At 35.0% G+C, this 20,075-nt stretch overlaps 1 protein-coding gene across 10 annotated transcripts in view; it reads right to left on the bottom strand.

Moving 5' to 3' along the window:
* Nucleotides 1-5,890: 5,890 nt before the first annotated feature.
* NR3C1 (nuclear receptor subfamily 3 group C member 1) overlaps nucleotides 5,891-20,075 on the bottom strand; it is a 92,033-nt gene continuing 77,848 nt past the window's right edge. For all 10 annotated transcript variants that reach the window (XM_036223973.1, XM_036223976.1, XM_036223979.1 and 7 more), the window contains 3 exons: nucleotides 18,998-19,128; nucleotides 10,537-10,694; nucleotides 5,891-9,977 (listed from right to left, as the gene is read on the bottom strand). In XM_036223973.1, coding sequence (XP_036079866.1) covers nucleotides 9,825-9,977; nucleotides 10,537-10,694; nucleotides 18,998-19,128 — 442 coding nt within the window. In that variant the 3' untranslated portion in view covers nucleotides 5,891-9,824. The remainder of the gene's footprint in view (nucleotides 9,978-10,536; nucleotides 10,695-18,997; nucleotides 19,129-20,075) is intronic.

Here is a 20,075-nt window from a genome sequence, read left to right as displayed (position 1 = left end):
CCTCCCCATCTGTCTCTTGCACCTTCTTAGCTGCTGTCCATCTGCCGAAGCCCAGGTTGAGTGTGAGTCTGTGTGCGGGCCCTTTAAAGAGGACATCTGGGTTTTCAGGATCCTTCCCTTTCACCCAGTCAGCCAGAGTCTCTCCTGGTTTTTATGGTCAGATTTTGTGAGAACTCCTTTTCCCGGGATTGGAACCCTAATCTGGGAGATGCCGTATGGGGCTAGGACTCCTTGTTCCCTCAGGGGCGCCTCTGCAGCTGCTCTCTCCTTCCTGCTCCTCTGCTACTACATGCAGGTGTGGTACAAGCCCACTTCGTGTCTCTGCTCCTCCTACCGATCTTGATGTAGCCCTTTCTTTATATCTTCAGATGTTATGATCAGCTAGACTTCAGGTGGTTCTCCAAATTGTTTGTTTTATAATTTGGTAGTAATTTTAATGCAGTCCTGGGAGGAGGCAAACCCTGCTTTTACCTAGGCCGCCATCTTTACAGGAACTCTTCCATCAGTCTGCTGTCTGTATCTATAGATTTATCTATTCTAGGTATTTTATGTAAATAGAATCATATATTATGTTACTCTTTATGTCTGGCTTTCACATAGCATGATGTGTTGGAGTTTCCTCCATGTTGTAACATGACATGAATTAGTATTTCATTCTTGTGGCTGAATAATATTTCTTTATATATGTCACAATTTACCCATTCATTAATGGACATGTGGGCTTTTCCCATCTTTTGGCTGTTGTGGATAGTGCTGCTACATTCGCTTGAGTACCTGTTTCAGTTTTGGTTTTATACCTAGAAGTGGAATTGCAGGGTCATATGGCAATTATGTTTAACTTTTTAAAGTCTGGTAACCTTTTTAAATTTTCATTATTGTGAATTCACTGGTTGGTTTTGAAATGTGAACCCAACCCTGTATTCCTCGGGTAATGCCTTGGTCATGGTATGTCATCCTTTTAATATATTGTTATATTCAATTTGCTAAAGTTTTGTTTAGAATTTTTACATGTATGATCATGAGAGATATTGGTCTAGTTTTCTTGTAATTTTTGTCTAATTTTGATATCAGGGTAATGATGGCCTCATCAAATGAATTGAGAAGTCTTCCGTCCTCTTCAGTTTTGGGGGGGAAGAATTTCTGTTGAATTGGTATTATTTCTTCCTTAAATGTTTGGCGGAATTCATCAGTGAAACGATCTGGGCCTGGCGTTTTCTTTATGAAATGGTTTTCAACTACAAATTTTGTTAAACAAATAGATATATAGTTATTTTTGTGATCTGTTTCTTATTTTTTGAACATCCTTTTTGAGCTATAATTCAAATACTGTAAAATTTACCCATTTAAAATATACAAAGTTTTTTCATATACTCATTGAGTTGTGCAACCATCAGTACAGTTTAATTTTAGAATATTTTCATCCTTCCTCCTCTCCTAGCCTCCGGAAACCACAAATCTACTTTCTATTTCTATAGATTTGCCCCTTCTGGACATTTAATATAAATAGGTTTATAAAATTCGTGGTCTTTTGTGACTAGCTTCTTTCATTTAGTGTAATGTTTTCAAATTTTATCCATGTTGTAGCATGTGTCAGTACTTCATTTTTTTTTAATTGCCAAATAACATTTCATTATGTGGATACACCACATTTTATTCATTAATTAGTTGATGGACATTTATATTGTTTTCACTTTTGGGGTATTATAAATACTAATATGATTATTTGTGCCTAAGTTTTTGTATGAACATGTTTTCAGTTCTTTTGGTATATACACAAAAAGATATTTATCATTTTGACTTTCAGCTCAGATTGTTCTCCCTCTCATTAATGCCAGTTAACGAAATTTTGTTCGTGTTTATATATGCATCGGTTATAGTGGTGGCCTGGGAGCACTCTCAATGTGGTGTAAAAGATTAACAGGCTGGTTCTGTTTCTTTGTTAGTGTTCTTATTGACCAGGAAAAATTCTGTGTAAAAGACTAGATCAAATCCATAACTTTCCCTCTTCTTCTTTGACCTGATTTGCCTTGGCTGTTCTCATGCTTTGAGATACTAGATGGAAATGGAAGACCCTTTCTGAATGGATGTTCAGTGCATCTGGGTGATCCCTACCGAGGTCTGATAATTTGCAATGCAATGAAAATGTAGGCCAGTAACATAACTGCCTCCCCAGCCCTATGCATGACCTTCATTAATTAGGATATGTGAGGTTGGAGATTTGTATACAGTCCTTGTGTTCTCATCAGTCTTAATCATTTACCTTGACTTTTTCTGTGCATTTTTGGGAAGAACATTAAAAAATTCCCCTTTTCTCTTCAGCTTCATTGAGGATTTAAAAAACAGCTAACATGTTTTGAGCACTTGCTGGTGGTAGGGAGTGAGCTAAACAGTTTAAACATATTGTATCTTATTCTCTCATTCAAGTCGTTGGTATTCCATTTTTTCAGATGTTGAAACAGTCCTAAAGTGGCTATAGAACTTGCCTGAAATCAGACTTAGTTAATGACAGAAGCAAGACTTGAACCTAGAATTGCCTCATTATAAGGTTGTAACTACTAAGGTTTTAACAGTTATTAAAAAAATATTTGTGCCACACGTTCTTGTATATTTAAAATGAGCAGTCGTGTGTGATATGAATTTTACTTGTCATATTGGCAGCCTCTTTGCACATGGTTGCTATCTCAGCAAGTACAACGTGTATCTAATTAAGCTTTGGGGGGAATCTTAATATTAAGTGAGTAAACCTTTAAGCTGCTAAACTTCAGCTCATCCTTTAACACCCAGCACAATGAAAACATCTTCATATAAGCTTTCCTGAAAAACAGCTGTACCTGCCTTTATGTATTTTATTTATTTGTTTGTTTGTTTTATTAAGTTGCCTTTATGTACTTAAAATACTTCATACTGGTCTCTGATACAAGTGAAAAGCAATGGCACATTTAGTTGTCAGCCTTTTATGTATATTTTTAAAATAAATATTTTAAATGTATATTTATTGATGTAATTTAGACCATGAAGTTTATTCACTCTAAGTATAGAATTTAATGATTTTTATTAAGTTTACTAAGTTGTGCAACCATCATAAATATCCAGCTTTAGGACATTTGTCTCCTCATGAAGTTCCCTCATGTCTATTTACACTTAAGCCTTGATATCATCCCAGAACACAGGCAACCATTGATCTGCTTTCTGTCTCTATAGATTTGCCTTTTCTGGATATCTCATCTAAGTGAAATCAAATAATAAATAGTCTCTTGTGTCTGACCTCTTTTACTTAGCATTGTTTTTGAGGTTCATCCATATTATACCATGCATTATTTTCTCACTTTTTTATTGCTGTGTGGTATTCTATTGTATACTGTTTATGTATTTATCAGTTGATGGACATTTGGGTTGTTCCCACTTCTTGGCTACTGTGAACATTTGTTGCAAGTACACCGTGTGTGTACATGTTTTTATTCCATTTGAATGACTACATTAGAGCCATGCGTCTCTCATCTTTGATTCCTTGAGCGCAGGAGCCGCGCCTTGAAGTTTTAGTATTGCCTTAGTGTTCTTCGAAGTGGCTCATCTAGCATGCCTGCCACACAGTGGGTAGCAAAACTGATCAGGACTTATTTATGAGATAGTCTCATGTTCTGTGAACCTTTGATTTTTATGTACACACTCCTCCATTTCCTCCAGTTGGAAGAAGTTTTATCATCTCAATTCTTTGCAATCCTAATGGTTTTGCATGACCTAGATTCTTCTTTCCAGCATAGCCTCATGTATATTCAAAGATAGTACTTTATACAATGCCACACTACTGATAAAAGAAAAGTTTATGGCTTTTTTACATCGCATACATATTATTACTCTATTGACTGTTTCTGGTGAGGTATGGAGAATGAACAGAGTATAAATTATCTCATAAAAGTGGACTGGATAGAGTGAAGGAAGCTTTTGGGTGTCTGATGTGACCTATATGAACTCTTATGTCCTGAGATTAACATGTTTGTACCTCAATAAAGTGAAAAAGTCTCCCTACCAAAAGGTAATATTTCATTTTAACTAGGAGACAGAGCCTGATATAAGAAGAGGAATTGGGTTCTTTCACCAAAGAATGCTATAAAGTTATTAATGCTGTTAAGAGCCACTAACTGCTAAGTAAGCGAGATTAGTTGACTAGAGTTTAAAAAATACTCAATTAGTATAAATGCCTCTATATTTTTAGCTTCTTTTCTATACCCAAAGTCTAGTTCTTACCTTACCTGCCAAACTAAAAATAAATTTTGCCTTGTATCAGTTTGCATTCGTAAACAACTTTCTTCCTCAGTTTGAATGTAGCCTATTATGCCCCGCATCACTTGAAACGTTAATTGATTTTCCTGTGGGTGTTGGTGGGACCTGTTCCTTGTTGTTTGACAAACCAAAAGATATTGTCATCTGTGGGCAGCTGTTGTTTTTCACCATCAACATCCAGGGGGTAGGACACAGGTTTTTAAGAGAAGGGAATGTCATTGCTAAGGGTCTAAATCAAAACTAAAATGGTAGCAAAAGGGATTAGATTAAATGAGATAATCCAGAAAGGCCTGGCACATTATGCCCAGTATCGGTTCATTTAATCTAGAAGGAGTTTCATATTAATAATTTGTTAATAGTGCTTAATAGGATTGACTTTAGAATCAGATGCCTAGTGTTTAAAAAGAAAAAGTTCGATTTAACCACTTCCAAACTTTGTGACCCTGGCAAATTACTCAGTTTTTTAAGCCAGTTTTCTTCATGTAGCTGCATGAAGAGGTTAATGCTGCTACAGTTGCAGTTTAAAGGGTCGCTAGGCTTAACTAAGATAGTACATTGAAAAATGCCTGGCACATAGTAAGTGCTCAGCAAATGTGAAACATTACATTTAAAAACAAAACCGGTTAGGTGCCCTGGGAGACCTGTAGACCAGAGACCTGTTCTCTGATACGTGGTAAATGGCCTCATTACTTTCCAATCAAACTTTAAATGGGAGTTAGCATTTAGGAACCAGTTGCTTAAACCCTTGAACCTATTTCTTTCTTTCTTTTTTATAAAAAGGGAGTTAGTGTCTTTCTCAGCATTTGTTTTTGTTTCATTCATTTTCTGGGTAAGGATTAACTGCTATAACATATGTGAAGGTGTTCTACAAATAAGGTTAATACTTGAGGTGAATAGTAAAGTAATAATGTATACGCATACTGGTTCCATATCTGTTAATTCTGCATTGTACCTCAAGACGTTGGGAAAGGAAGGTTGTTATACACACTTTTCCAGTCACACACGGTAAGTGTCTGAGGGTAATGACAGTATTTTTCTTATTCATGTTCTATTTTCAATATTTATCATATAGTAGGTGTATAGCAAATATGTACTTGGTGCATATATAATGAATAAGGCAAACTTGGTTTTTAAATCATGATGTTTTTTTTTTCTTGGTGAGGAGGTCACTTGTGGAGAAAAGAGTATTTATAGGAAAGTTTGTTAGATCATCCAATTCATGGATATGACCTGAACATAATGTTTTGAAAAATACCGAATAGATTGATAGAATAGCTGGTTTACCATTTTCCCTCTTTCTGTCTTCATGGTCTATATTGTGCAGCATTGCTATATTTACTAAATATGCCCTTTTCTGGGAGAAAAAGTTGAATTTAAAATAAGAATATTGACTAGATAACATTAGTTTACGTAAAATGTCATTTTTCATGATAGAGTGTTACATTGGGAGAAGCCTCTAGAGTGAGTTCTTTCTTGACACTGGCATTTAAATGTCCACTTTATCATCTTAAGGTATCTGAAATGATGACTCTACCTTCAGTAGAAAAAGGTAAAAAAAACTAGGAGAATTGGAACTGCACAAGTTCTACAAAAGCATGTTGGAGTCACATAATGAAAAAGCAGATTTTTTATTATGATGTTTCTCCATATTTGGCATTGCTGTAAATGGCTAACTAACATTTACTGCCAATTCAGTACAAATGTGTGGTTTGGTAATACCAGAACAGCAAATTTAAATGAAAAATAAAAGTTAAACATTTCCACACAAGATTTTACAGTCCGACATTTCACTGCGTAGGTAAAAAGACATTTCGTTTTTTTACTAGAGATTATTATTCAGCATGAATAAAAAACTACAACTTTTATTTTTAAACAGGAGTCACTGGTTTTAATTTTTACACATTTTAAAATTACTGTGATAAAAAATAATGAAAAAGCTTCTTAATAATGCCATACACAGTATAATATAGATTTGTCCCCATTATATAGCATTTGTTTAATATACAAAATAGAATATTGACACACTTGAATCTATATGTAGTTAAGCAAGTTATTTGAGGAGGGTATTTTCATACAGCTTTTCATCAGAAAATAAAATCCTTCTTTCAGGCATTTTCTAGAGCGAAGCTAATCCTTTCCCAAAAACCTGGTCACATCCTTGGTGGACCAGGCTGATAATAGTCTGGAAAATGATGCAAACTTCCACTAGAGTGGTTAAAGTGTCCTCCTTACACTGATTTCCCCTTCCCACTCTCAAACCAGGCACATAAAAACACATTCATCTATAGCTACAGTCTTTTGAATGACCAACCACGATCATGAAATCTCACTGAAAGATGCTATGGTTCTTGAATTTCGACAGATCAAAGTATAATATTGATCACTGTATGATGTAGTTTTAGGGTATTTAACAGAGAACTAAAATGATATAACTTGATAACAGGTTGTATAGATAAGTAAAATGGAATTGCTTATCTCCCCCCACTGCCCACTCTGAAGAGAGGTTGGCTTTCCTTTCTATGCATATCCAGAGCTAATCTAATCCTAGGCTAATTATCAGCTCTTTATAGAGTTATCTTAGTTTTCCTTTTGGGGTGCTATTTTTTTTTTCAGGAGAAGGCAGAAGGCAGGTGCTCTTTTAGGTTCCCCTCCTGTAGTTTTAGATAATTGGGTACATATACCCCAAAAGTGCTTGTATAGTATCCCACAGCAAGGCCTAAAAACACCGAGAAGGTCACTTTTTTCCATCAGTGCTTAAAAATACTTTTCAGGATCTGTTGTGAGTCACTTAGGCATGTCACCAGTTCTCACTAAAGTTACTACAAATTTAAATAGTATGGGATAGTAGGATACCACATACATAGAAAATGAAGCTGCTTTCAAATAGCACCGTCCTTTTTCACTTAAATCCATAATTATTCTCCAAAGAACAATGTAATTAAGATAACCTCCTTTTCCACACATTCAAAAAGGGCACAGCTTCTTTTTCCTTTCCATTTGATGTGCAGCCTCCCCTAGTTTTATGTCAGTTGATTTCTTTTTAACAACAAAGTGCACATATCTTTTTTCAATGAGCTATACTTTTTAAGAGCCAAGGTTGTTGGGATTAAAAGATTAACGTGTGACGTGCTTTCTAGTGAACAGTAATTTACCTTTCAGGACTTCATTTTGAAACTTAACACTGTCATTGATAATCATATTCGAGCCGTATTTCCTAGGCACCAAAAAGTTCACATCCAGCTGGGTTACAAACCATCTTAAAATACTTTGAGAGTAATTTAAACCATTACAAAAGGAACATTCCCTTTTAGAGAACATTCAAAAAGCAAATTATTACATTTTTATTAAATAATTTCTCCACAATACTGAAGTATAACAAATAACATTCAAAAAGCATTCAAAGAAAACATAAACATGTCCTCATTTTGTATGGAAATGAACTCTTGTAGGATAGAAAGGAATTAGTGTATTATTGGCAACCTATGAGATTCTGCACTATTTACATATTGCTGGTACCTCTATGCGTATTATTGCCCAACTTCTAAAGCCTCTGTTTTTATTAGACTGTTGGAGAGGCTGTATGTGAAAGTAACCCTGCTGTTAAACGGTGCCTGTAAGTGTTGTAAGTACCACCTTTCTGTCTCCTGTTCACACACTTTAGTAAACTAAACCCATGCGGACAGTCTCACTGTTGGAATAAGAAAGATGGTCATTCTGGGAGGCAGAGGATTACTTCCTCTGTGATCTGAGTGGGATGGAGCCTCAGCAACCGTCACTGTACACAGGGCCAGTCTCCATCTCCCTCTTTCCCTAGAGCAAAACTGTTTGGTTTTTGAGATCATTGCTGCCTGTATGAATGCTTGCACACACTATAAATCATATAGGTTATCCATCGACATTTCTTTGACCCCTACAAAAAATATAACATGTCGTGATAAAACAATCTCATCTAAAAATCATTCTTATTTTACACTATACAAGCTATTTTACAATCATTTTAATAAATTGCATGTAAAGCTGCAGTAGCCCTTCCCTTCCCAGATTAGTGAATACCAATATGATATATATCTGAAACTATAACTAAATATAAAAATATATTAGAAGTTTCATACTTTTAATATTAATTTTCAGTTTTCTATTACACAAATAATTTGGCCACCTTGAACAGAAATCAGATTTCTTGTGGCTTAGTAAATATAAGTTTCGAGTTTACAGAAAGTTGGTAAGGTGCACACAGAAAGGGCTACTACAGCTTCTATTTTGTTTAAAATGATAATTCTCGACAGGAGAAATTCACAAGACTTGTTAAACTCTATGGCACACATAGGGATGTGAGGGATGTGTAGTTTTACAAACATGAAAGTCTGACATACAGTTCTAAATCACAGAAATCAGTAGCTGAGCTTTCCTGTAACACCAGGAAAGATAGACCAATTGGTGACAGGTGGGAATGTGAAAATGGGTGTCTAGCCACTTTCGCCATATTAGAGAGTTCTCCGGGGGAAGTTTAGTGAGAGGAATTGATCAGATTAAAATCTCTTAGCTGTGTTTCAGCTGGTTATCTGGAATCATAACTTTTAAAAAGTTATACAGACTACAACAAAAGGTCCTGAAAGATAGTTTGCCAGCTATAAACAGGGCCTCTTGGTAGTTTTTTGTTTATTTTAAATTTAGTCTTTTGCAACCTTCATCCACAGTTTACCCAGCAGGTCACTGGACTAGGTGCTCTACATCAGTTAGGACAGTTAATTTGTACAACCTATATAATTCTCCACTGAAGCAGATATATACAAAATATGAGCTTTTTTGACAAGAATACTGGAGATTTGAGTCAATTTTTGTGGTCTTCTGATAGCTAAGTGCTATCAGGTTAGAAGCACCAACCCATTTTCACACCGAAGATTAATGGTTAGAGTTTATTAAGGAAAGCTAGGAACTAGCTGCCCATCTTAAACAGCTGTACAATAACTTGAATACAAAAATTATGTAAGAAAAAATGAGCAAGTGTAGTTCACTGAATATAAAGGAAATTGTTAAAACCAGACAGTAATAACTATAAAAGGCACAACTTCCCTTTTCTGATATACACTTGTAAACTTTTTTCAGGTTTCCATGCATAAATCAAAAAAATGCTATCCTAACTATACAGGGGAAAATACACCAACAAAAAGTCAAGAAAATTTTGTCCAGCCAACTGTGAAAAAGTATGAGCAGAAAGTTCATTACGCAGACCGGGGCACTGGTGGTTTGGGTGCCGTCCTTCTCCAACAGTGGAGATTATCCCCACGTCATTGTTTCTAATTTCTGGGATCCACCAACTATCAATTCCTACTTTTCCCATCACTGAAAAGTGATGGCTCAACTGCTTTTGTTGCCAAGTCTTGGCCCTCTTTAAACCACATGTAGTGCGTATTTAAAACAAAACAAAACAAAAACCAGACATAAACAAACTCCAACAAAACTGCTATAGGACAAATTGATAGTTTGTACAATAAAAGCTATAAAGTCAACTTTCTTTAAGGCAACCTTTCTTATTAAGGCAGTCACTTTTGATGAAACAGAAGTTTTTTGATATTTCCACTTGAATATCTTGGTAACTGATTGGTGATGATTTCGGCTAACATCTCTGGGAATTCAATACTCATAGACTTATCCAAAAATGTTTGGAAGCAATAGTGAAGGAGATTTTCGACCACCTGAAAGAGAAGATACAGTGATAATTAGTCTTAAAAACTTCTCAGTAGGGATATCTCATGCTTGCTGGCCTCATTTTTTTTTTTTTAAACATCTGACCTAGATACACTGATCTCTGCTGGAATTCCCCAAGTAAAGATAAAAAAGTTTATTTAAATGAGCACTCAGGTACCAAAGACATCTCGAATTATATATAGAATTCTGTGGAATTAAAATAAGTGTTTTATGATGAACTTCAGTACCATAATATATGAAGAACATTTTAATTTAATGGGTTATTCATGCAAAAACAGGGAACTACACATTTTTTTAAATAATGCTGTTAAATTCTGTACTAGCATCATGATGTTACATGCATGTGACTAGATGAAATGAAATTTCATAACTGGCCTCAGGAAAAATGTGTGCCCAACTGCAGTTCACAGCTTGAACACAAACCATCATCAACATCCACAAACGGGGCGGGGTGGGGGACCTCTTGGTATATAATTATATACACTAATTAGAACATACTTTATATCCCAGGAAATTCTGGTATTTGGATTTGTGTTTGATGCTTACCTCATGCATGGAGTCCAAGAGTTTAGTCAGCTGATAAAACCGCTGCCAGTTCTGACTGGAGTTTCCTTCCCTCTTTACAATGGCTTTCCCTAGCTCTTTGATGTATGTCATTCTGATTTCATCAAATAGTTCTTGGCTCTTCAAACCTTCCTTAGGAACTAAAAGATTAAGATGTAGTCAGTTAAAGAGTTTTCTTGTAATAAGTTTTCACATATGCAAGTATTATTAATAACACACTTCATGACTTTATTGTCTAAATGCCCATAATGCACTCGGTTACAATATAAGCATTTTCAAAGGATCATGAAACTAAAGCTAAGAGAATACGGAATAATAGGAAACTGGAGGACTTAACCTTGGGTAAATCACTTTATCATTTGTAAAATGAAGCTGGTGATGACACCTTCCATTCTAGTTCACAAAAGTGGTTTGAAGACCAAATAAATGATAGTGACTGTCATTTTGCCTTTCAGTTTAATTCTAGTGCGGATGTAGAGAAAGCTTCAACAACAGTACTTATTCCAGTTTGGAATATCTGTGATATCACAGTCCATTAGAACCTTAAAATCAACATGTAATACATTTTATTAATGTATTAACATAGTGAATTATGCCAATCTAAAAAGAAACTTGACTTTTTTATGTGGCCTATATACATGCCTTACTGGGGAGCAAATATCTGCCTTCCCTTGTGTACTTAGAAATAAAATACCTCATGGATTCTGGATCATAAAATTGGTATAAAATCAATTTTTAAATATTACTCTTCAAAAATGATAGTAGTAAGAATTGCGAACTGATAATTACAATTTCACTTAATCTTACTCTGCGGAAGTCATAATCTCTGTGTTACATTTCTTAAAGTGTATTCCTAGGAACTCTGGTTCTGCGTTAATGGTTAGGGAAAAAAGGGTTTGATGGTCAAAATTTAAGCACAGTTAAGCGTTTCCTACAAAGTGAGGTGGGGGTTTCTGGCCTTAGGGCTTTGTGAGCTATAATTACGCAGTCTCCAGAGGGGGAGACATTGTTTCCCAACTTTAACATCACCTCTGTTGGCATCTTAGGAAATGCTGGCATCTAGGAGAAGCAGTGGTGTAGGAGCATGGTCTTAATTTGTACTTGCCCTGTGGATTTGTTTCCTGTTCTATCTCATTAAACTTTTATTTTTTAATTTAGATATTTAGACACACGACATTAGTTTCAGGTGTGCACATGATTAAATATTAGTATATACTGCAGAATGACCACCACAATGTCTAGTGCATTTTGTAACCTTGCATTGTTACCCAAAATTTTTTTTCTTGTGATGAAAACTGAAGATTTACTGTATTCACAACTTTCAGGTACACCATACAGTCACCATGCTGTATATCATATCCCCATGATTTATTTACTTTATAGCTAGAAGTTTGTACTTTTTGACCCACTTCATCTATTTCTCCCACCCCTTACATCATAAGTCTAGATCCATGAGAATATTTTTTTGTTTGTTTTTAGATTCCACATGTAAGTGAGATCATATGGTATTTGTCTTTCTCTGACTTACATTTCATTTAGCATAATGCCCTCTAGGTCCATCCACATTGTCACAAATGGCAAGATTTAATTCTTTTTTTATGGCTGAATTATATTTCATTACAACACATGTACATATGTGTGTGTAGCTCATATTTTTAACCATTAGGTTGTTTCCGTATCTTCGCTTTGGTAAATAATTTTTCAATGAACATGAGAGTACATACATCTTTTCAAGTTAGCATACCCAAAAGTGGAATTGCTGAATCATATATGGTAGTTCTATTTTTAATTATTTGCTGAGGAACCTCCAGACCAGTTTCCATGGTGGCTGCACCAGTGTACATTCCCACCAATAGTATATGGGTTCCATTTTCTCCACATCCTTGCCAACACTTATTTCTTGTCTTTTTGATGATAGCAATTCTAAGAGGTGTGTGAGGTAGTATCTCATTGTGATTTTAATTTGTATTTCCCTGATGATCAGTGATGTTGAACACCTTTTTGTGTACTTTTTGGCCATTTGTATGTAGTCTTTGGAAAAATGTCCTTTTGGATCTTCCCATTTTTTAATTGGATTGTTTGTTTTTTGGTTATTGAGTTGTATGAGTTCTTTATACATTTTGGAAATTAACCCTTTATCAGATAGACGATTTGTAATATCTCCCATTTGGTAGGCTGTCTTTTATCTTGCAAGTGGTTTCCTTAGTTTGCTATAGTCTGACTTGATTTTGCTTTTGGTGTCGGGTTCAAAAAATTCATTGCCGAGATCAATGTCAAGGAGCTTATCTGTGTTTTCTAGGAGTTTTATCATTTCAGGTGTTACATTCAAGTCTTTGATCCATTTTAAGTTAATATTTGTATGTAGTAGCAACTGTCCCCTTGCCCCATTTTATATTCTTGGCTCCTCCATCATAAATTACCTGACCATAAATATGTGGGTTTATTTCTGGACTCTCTATTCCATTCTATTAATCTGTGCCTGTTTTTATGCTGAAACCATACTGTTTTGATTACTATAACTTTGAAACCAGGAAGCATGCTGCCTTCAGCTTTGTTCCTTTTCAAGATTGTTTTAGCTATTCATGGTCTTTTATGGTTCAATACAAATTTTAGGATTGTGAGAGTTTTACTTCCTCCTCTTCGACTTAGATGCCTTTAATTTCTTAGTTGCTTTGGTTAGGACTTCCAATACTGTGCTGAGTAAAAGTGGCAAAGGTGGGCATCCTTGTCTTGGTCCTGATCTAGAGGAAAAGCTTTCAGCTTTTCACCATGAGTTTAATTTTGGCTGTAGGCTTGTCATATAGGGCCTGTTGAGGTACATTCCCTCTATACTCCACTTGGTTGAGAGTTTTTGTCAGATTTTTATCTTTCATTTTTTAAATGTGGTGTATCACAGTGGACTTTGATTAGGATAGGACTGAGGGACACATTCAAAAATGTTTTGATTCCAAAAAGCTATACTTGGCACTTCTTAGATGTCAGTATCAATGTGTAAATGAAGGCCCCTGATAAGGAGTAATAAGAGCGTATAATGAAGCCTACTATGTTAGCGATGAATCGATTTCATGTGTTACTTATATTATAGATATTCTAATTATTGCATATTTTAAAAATAGTGATTGCTTATTTATAATTTTTTCTTGTTTGTTATCCTAACTAAAAATAATTGTGAGCAGCCCTATTCAATACTTATTTTTAAAAGAATTTCATCCATCCCAAATTATCCTTGTAGTTCTATGGGTTTTTGCTTTATGTAGTTGAAGGCCATATATTTAAAATTATTTTCCTTATAAGCAGAATGCTTTATGTAATGAATATCTTTAAATATAAAACTTTTTTTGGCCTTAAAGTAGCGGCCAGCAAACTGTGGTTCATGGCCTAATCCTACCTGTGTGTAAATGTTTTACTGGAAGAGAGCCATGCCTGTTCTCTGTAAGTATTGTTGACTACCGTGTTCATGCCACAAGGGGAAAAGTAGCTTTAACACCACGGTAAGCCGAAAACATTTACCATCTGGCCTTTTACAGAAAAAGTTTGTACTTACTGGGTTGTACCATGCATCCATTTATTTAGATACATCTCTTGAGAAAGTGCTGATATATTTTATTTTAATTTAATTTACTTGTACTACCTATGTTACTTGCTCTTATGCTTTTTGTTTTCTTTCTTTTTTTTACCCTCCTCTCATTTCTTTCATTCTTTTGGATTGTTTTTTTTCTTAATCTTATTTCCTACTCCCTGCACCTTCACCCCCGTGCCCACCCAACAATGGTTTGGTGTGTTGTACTCTCTATTTCTAGTTGTCATCCTTAAAAATTTTAACACTCATTCTTAATTTACTAATCTCTCACTTTTGCTTACATGTAATTATTGTGGCCTTTTAAGTTCTACTTTTTTAAATCACCAGACATCATTACAGTTTTATACAGTAAATGTTAGCTGAAACATGTATCTACATATTGACCCCTTTCTTTGTTCTTTTTTCCTTCTTAAAGATGGGATTACTTTCCCTTAGCCTAATACCTTTTAATATTATTTTATTAAGGATTTGTGATGGCTAACTTTCTTTTCACCTTCACTAAAAAAAAAAAAAAAAAAGACGATCTATTTAGACCACTCAAATTTAAAGCAATTGTGTGATACATCTGGATTAATATCTAGCATGTTGGTAATTTTCCTGCTTGTTGCACTTGTTCTTTTTAATCTTCCCCTTTTTCTACCTTTCCTAGTTTTCATTGAGCATTTCATGATTATATTTTCTCTCTTTTCAGTATACCAATTATTTCTTTTTAAAATTGTTTTTAGTGGTTGCCATAGAGTATGCAATATACATTTACAACAAAATTAACCCTTTACAACATGGGGATTGGGGTGCTGACCCTCCTGCACAGTCAAAAATCCATGTAACTTTGGACTCCACAGTCAGCTTTTTGTATCTGGATTCAACCAACTGCAGTTGGAAATATGAAAATAATGTTTTTGATCTGAAGTGGTTGAATTTGACGGTAGGAATCTAATGACATGAAATGTATAGATACAAAGGGCCAACTGTATTTATTTAAAAAATCTGCATATAGGTGGACCTCGGCAGTTCAAATCTGTGTTCAAGGGTCAACTGTAATCTACATCTTTCACTGTTCTACTTCAGGTGGTACAGGTACCTTAAAACAGTATTCTCAGCTCCTCCCTCCCATCCTGTTTACACTGCTGTCATTCATTTCACTTACCCATATGTTATAATCCAATACATTGATGCGTTACTTTTAATAGATCAGTTAAAAAAAATGAAATTGTATCTTCAACTATTCTTTCTTTGACATTCTTCCTTTTTAAATTTAGATTCATGTCTCTTACCTATATCATTTTTCTTTTCTCTGAAGAACTTTTAACATTTTATGAAAGACAGGTCTATTAGTGACTAATTCTTTCAGGTTTTGTCTGCAAAGTCTTTATTTTGCCTTCAATTTTGCGGGATAGTTTCATTGAACACAGAATTCTAAATTGGCATTTTTTTTCCCCCTTTAGCATTAACTATTTCACACCAGTCTCTTGTTTGCATGGTTTCTGATGAGAGAATTCTGATGTAATTCTTATCGTTGTTCTTTCAAAGCTGTGCTGCTTTCCCCACCCCTTCTGGCTTCTTTCAAGTTTTCTTCATCTTTGCTTTTCTGCAGCTTGAATAAAATAGCCTAGGTTTAGGTTTTTTGGTATTTATCTTTTTTTTCATGTTTTCTGAGCTTCCTGGAGCTATCTTTTGGAGTCTGTCACTAATTTTGGAAGATTCAGCCATTATTACTTCAAATATTTCTTCTGTTCTTTTTTTACTCTGATTTTCCCATTACTTATGTGTTACATCTTTTGTAATGGTCCCGCCTATATTTAAATATTGTTCCATTTTGTTTTTCATTTTTCTTTTTGCATTTGAGTTTGGTAAGTTTTTATTGACTGTCTTCAAGCTCACTGATTGTTTCCTCCATCATGTCCAGTTTACTGACAAGCCCAACAACAGCATTCTTCAATTCCATTACATATTATTTCCTTTTGATTATTTCTTAAAATTTCCACCTCTCTGGTTACATTACCCATGTGTTCCTGCATGCTATTTACTTTTTCCATTATAGTCCTTAACATATTAATCAGCTATTTCAAATTCCCTCTCTGATAATTACATCCATGCCATATCTGTTTTGCTTTAACGCTTGTTTTCTTCAGACTGTTTGTTTTCTTTTAGCATACCTTGTAGTATTTTGCTGAAAACTGGAAACGATGTGTCAGAGCTGAAAGTATTTAGGTTTTCAGTGTGAGAATTGATGTCAGGCTGGCGCTAGGGCCAAGACTGTTAAATGTTCGCTGTAGGTGGGAAGAGGTTCCACTTTCCTTTAGTTTGTCTTTGTGTTCCTCATAACCCCTTCTTAAATAGCTGTGTTCTTTTGTTCTCTCTATTGTAATCCAGTTATCATGCTGGAGCCCTGTTGGTATGTGTAGTGTTTTATACCTTCGATTAAACCTCAGTTTTTTTAGGAGGGTTGGTCCCTGGGCTGTGTCCTTCAGAAGTGTTTCTGAATCCTTTTTTTTCTTTCTTCCTTTTCCCCAGATCAAACTTTGTTACAGCAGGTTTCCGTAGGGACAGAAACATGAGGGGCTCTTTTTCTTACTGTCACAGTGAGAATCTGGTAGGAGTTTTGGAGGTAAACCTCAAGACAGTAAGGGGAGACAACCGTTCCCCCTCCCCGAGACTGGGTCCCCAGGAATTTCGAACTCTCCAGCTCCTCATTCAGTCTCCAGAGTTCAACAAAATTTCCTCCAGTGTTCCTGCCAGTTCCTTGCTCCAGCAGCTTCTGTTCCCAGTACGCTGATCTGGCCGTGCTTCTCTCTACCTGCCCATTTCTCCAGATTGAGGTGGGGTTTGCCTTGTGATCTCAGTTTGCTGACTGAGCTAAGAAAAGTCACTGCTTTTCAGTTTGCTCAGCTTTTCTTTGTTGTGAGGATGAGTGTGAAAACATCCAAGCTGTTTATCTGCCAGAGCTGAAACTGGAAGTCCACCTTCATTTTTCAATTTTTCCTTAGCATTTTGAAAACCATCATTCCGTTTTCTTCAGTTGCTGCCGTTCTGTTAAAGTGCCTCCTTTGAAGAGCTTTTTTCCTCTGCCTGTTCAGTGATTTTCTTGTTAACCTTGCTGTTCATTCAGCCAGATTTTACTAACATGTTAGGTGGAATTCACTATACTGCCTGGATATAGGGTTTTGGGTTTTTTAAAAGCTCTGGAAAGTTTTCAGCCATTATCTCTTCATATGCCTTTTCCTATTCTCAGTCACTTGTCATTTTGGATCTCATGATTGTTATACCAGAGCTTTTTTCAGCTGGTATACTGTAAATGAGTTACCAAAGTGTTTGTTAAGATAATTTGCTATGCTGTACAAATGCTATTTTTTACATTCATTACGACATGGAAATTTTGAGTTGTAAAGCATTGTTTTAGACCTCCTTCAATCATATCTCTTATTCTCTTATTTGTTTACATACATCACACACACATGCATTTAAAAATTATGGCTTATTTCTTCAGATTTTTTAAACTACTTAATTTAAATGTCTCTTTGTATGTGTTTAATATACTTTTAGATCCATCCATTGTTTTTATTTATTATACTTCCAACCCTATCTTTAAACTTACTGAATATACCAACTTCCAGGCTCTGAAAATACTAAGAGATAGCTAGCTTACCTCTTTGGGTTCCTGCCTACACGTAGTTTTAGTCTAGCATTTTTAGTGAGAGGTTAGGTAGGATACTATTTCAGTAATCTATCAGAGTAGAAGTCTAATTACCTTGTCATGCCATTTAAAAAAAAATACCAGTGATACATACATACTAGTTCAATTTTTTCTTATCTACAATTTAAAAAATACATATAGCTCAGTCCAGCATATATAAACCTTTAATAACTTTTTTTTAAAACAAATAAGATTGGTTAATATCTTGGCCCTGACTTATAATTGCATGTTATCAATCACAAGAGAGCTTTTGTTTACTCAAATGACACCAAGCTCACTCCTTTAACAAGTCTACTGCTGTGGGTAATGTTAAAAGTCTCTAGCAATGGTCTTTACCTTTAGGTTTTTTAATGGGTTGTGGAAAACGCCCTTGCCTTGATTAAGTATCATTAGTATGTTTTAAATGCATGAACATAAAACAATTTTGTAGAACAAAGGTAATATGAAAGCATTATAAAAGCTTAAATAGTCATGTGCAATATCGACAGCTCAAAGTTATTTGACAACTTTGAAACCAGTTACTATGGAATGAAGGCTTTAAGAAAAATTGCAAATATGTGGAAAAAAGGTATTCAGCCATCAACTCAGTCTTTTATAAACACTAACTCCACACATAATTTTTACTGGAACAGCCAACATTCTTTTATATTTATATCTGTACTACTATAGACAAGATACTTTGTATTTTCCAAAAGCTGTCTAGTCTTAACTAAGTAATGCCTTTGGCTAGCTGTCAGTAGTCTCACTATTATATATATCAGTAACTTTATAAAACAATCTTGAAAGTTTATCTCAACTTTCAGTGCTGTAATGTCTTATACCTAGTAACACTAAGCAAAATTTTTGATTAATGTAGTAGAAACAAATATCACTCGTTAGTTTTCTTTCTCCATGTCTCCTATAGAGGTGTGTTATCACTGCTCACAGGCAGGGTGGAGGACGTCTATACACATTCAACAGAGACTCCTGGGCAGCTCATATACCTCTGTTTCTCCATGACACCTATTTGTCTTATTAATCTTGGTATCATTGGCTGTGCGTTTCTAAAATTTTAACATTTAGGAAAACCTATCTGGCTAACAGGAAATAATAATAGTGCTATGCATACAAATAAAACATCAACATTTCATGTGTTTGACATATTTAGAAGTGGAAGGTGGTCTACAAACCTGAAGAGAGAAGCAGTAAGGTTTTCATACAGAGATACTCTTCATAAGATACCTGAAGCCTTCGTAACTCAGAGGAAACAAACAGCATGTGTTTGCATTGGTCATACATGCAGGGTAGACCCATCATCTGCCTGAGAAAGACAAATATCAGTGTTCGAATTAGAAAAACAGTGCTTCTTCCAAAAATGTGTGTTTTATTTCGCAAAACTGAGCACATAAAGGAAAATCTGTTACTATTAATGCTAATTCCCCATAGATGAGAATTTTGAAAACTTCCCTTAAACTTGGGTTTAGAGCATCTAAGATACTACTCAGTAACATAATTTTACATTGGAGAAATTATTTTTCTATCATGATGCCATGTATTGTTTACTTACATGTTTAGAATTTATTACTGCTTGCTCATTTAACTCAAGGTTTTTATGGTAGCATTTGAACATGGCCAATTAGATAACAGTATTAGGTCCTACCCATTTAAAAACTAAAAGATTGTTTTTTTACAGAGGTACCTTCCCAATCTCTTAACAGGAATTATGCACTCCTTTTCTGAGAGGTATCTTTTTTTCCTTTGGTTTCTAATACACAGTAATTTCAACAAAGTTATAATGTAGTAGAGTAAAAAAGTATTTTTCCAATATCCCGACCTAAGGACGATGATGAAAGACCATTTTACAGCTACCTACCTGGATAGTCAGAACTCGAATGTATTCTTTCTGACATCCAGAATCGGCCTGTTGTAGACACCAGGGCACTGTGGAAAGCACAGTGACCTAAAAGAGCAGAAGGCCTGCCCGTCTCATACACAAAAAAGAATGTGAAGTCAGAACAGCCTCTTCAAGACTGCTGTTCATATAAACCCTTTATCTTCTAAAAGAGCTGAACACAGAAAATTTTTCTGTAATTCCTACTATGTTTAAGGAATGTATGTGGTTTTGCTGTAACTGTTTAAATTTGAGTGTTGCCAAAATAAAAACCCTGAGTTAATTTTATAAAAGGATAAATTGTTGTTTCATATAATCGACATGAAGTGACTTCAAATTGCCTTTGAGAAAGGGACTACGCATGGTTGGAGTCAACA

Source organism: Rousettus aegyptiacus, unplaced genomic scaffold (assembly GCF_014176215.1).
Source record: "Rousettus aegyptiacus isolate mRouAeg1 unplaced genomic scaffold, mRouAeg1.p scaffold_m13_p_7, whole genome shotgun sequence".
NCBI classification, from domain to species: Eukaryota; Metazoa; Chordata; class Mammalia; order Chiroptera; family Pteropodidae; genus Rousettus; species Rousettus aegyptiacus.
This window is presented reverse-complemented; position numbering and strand designations above follow the sequence as displayed.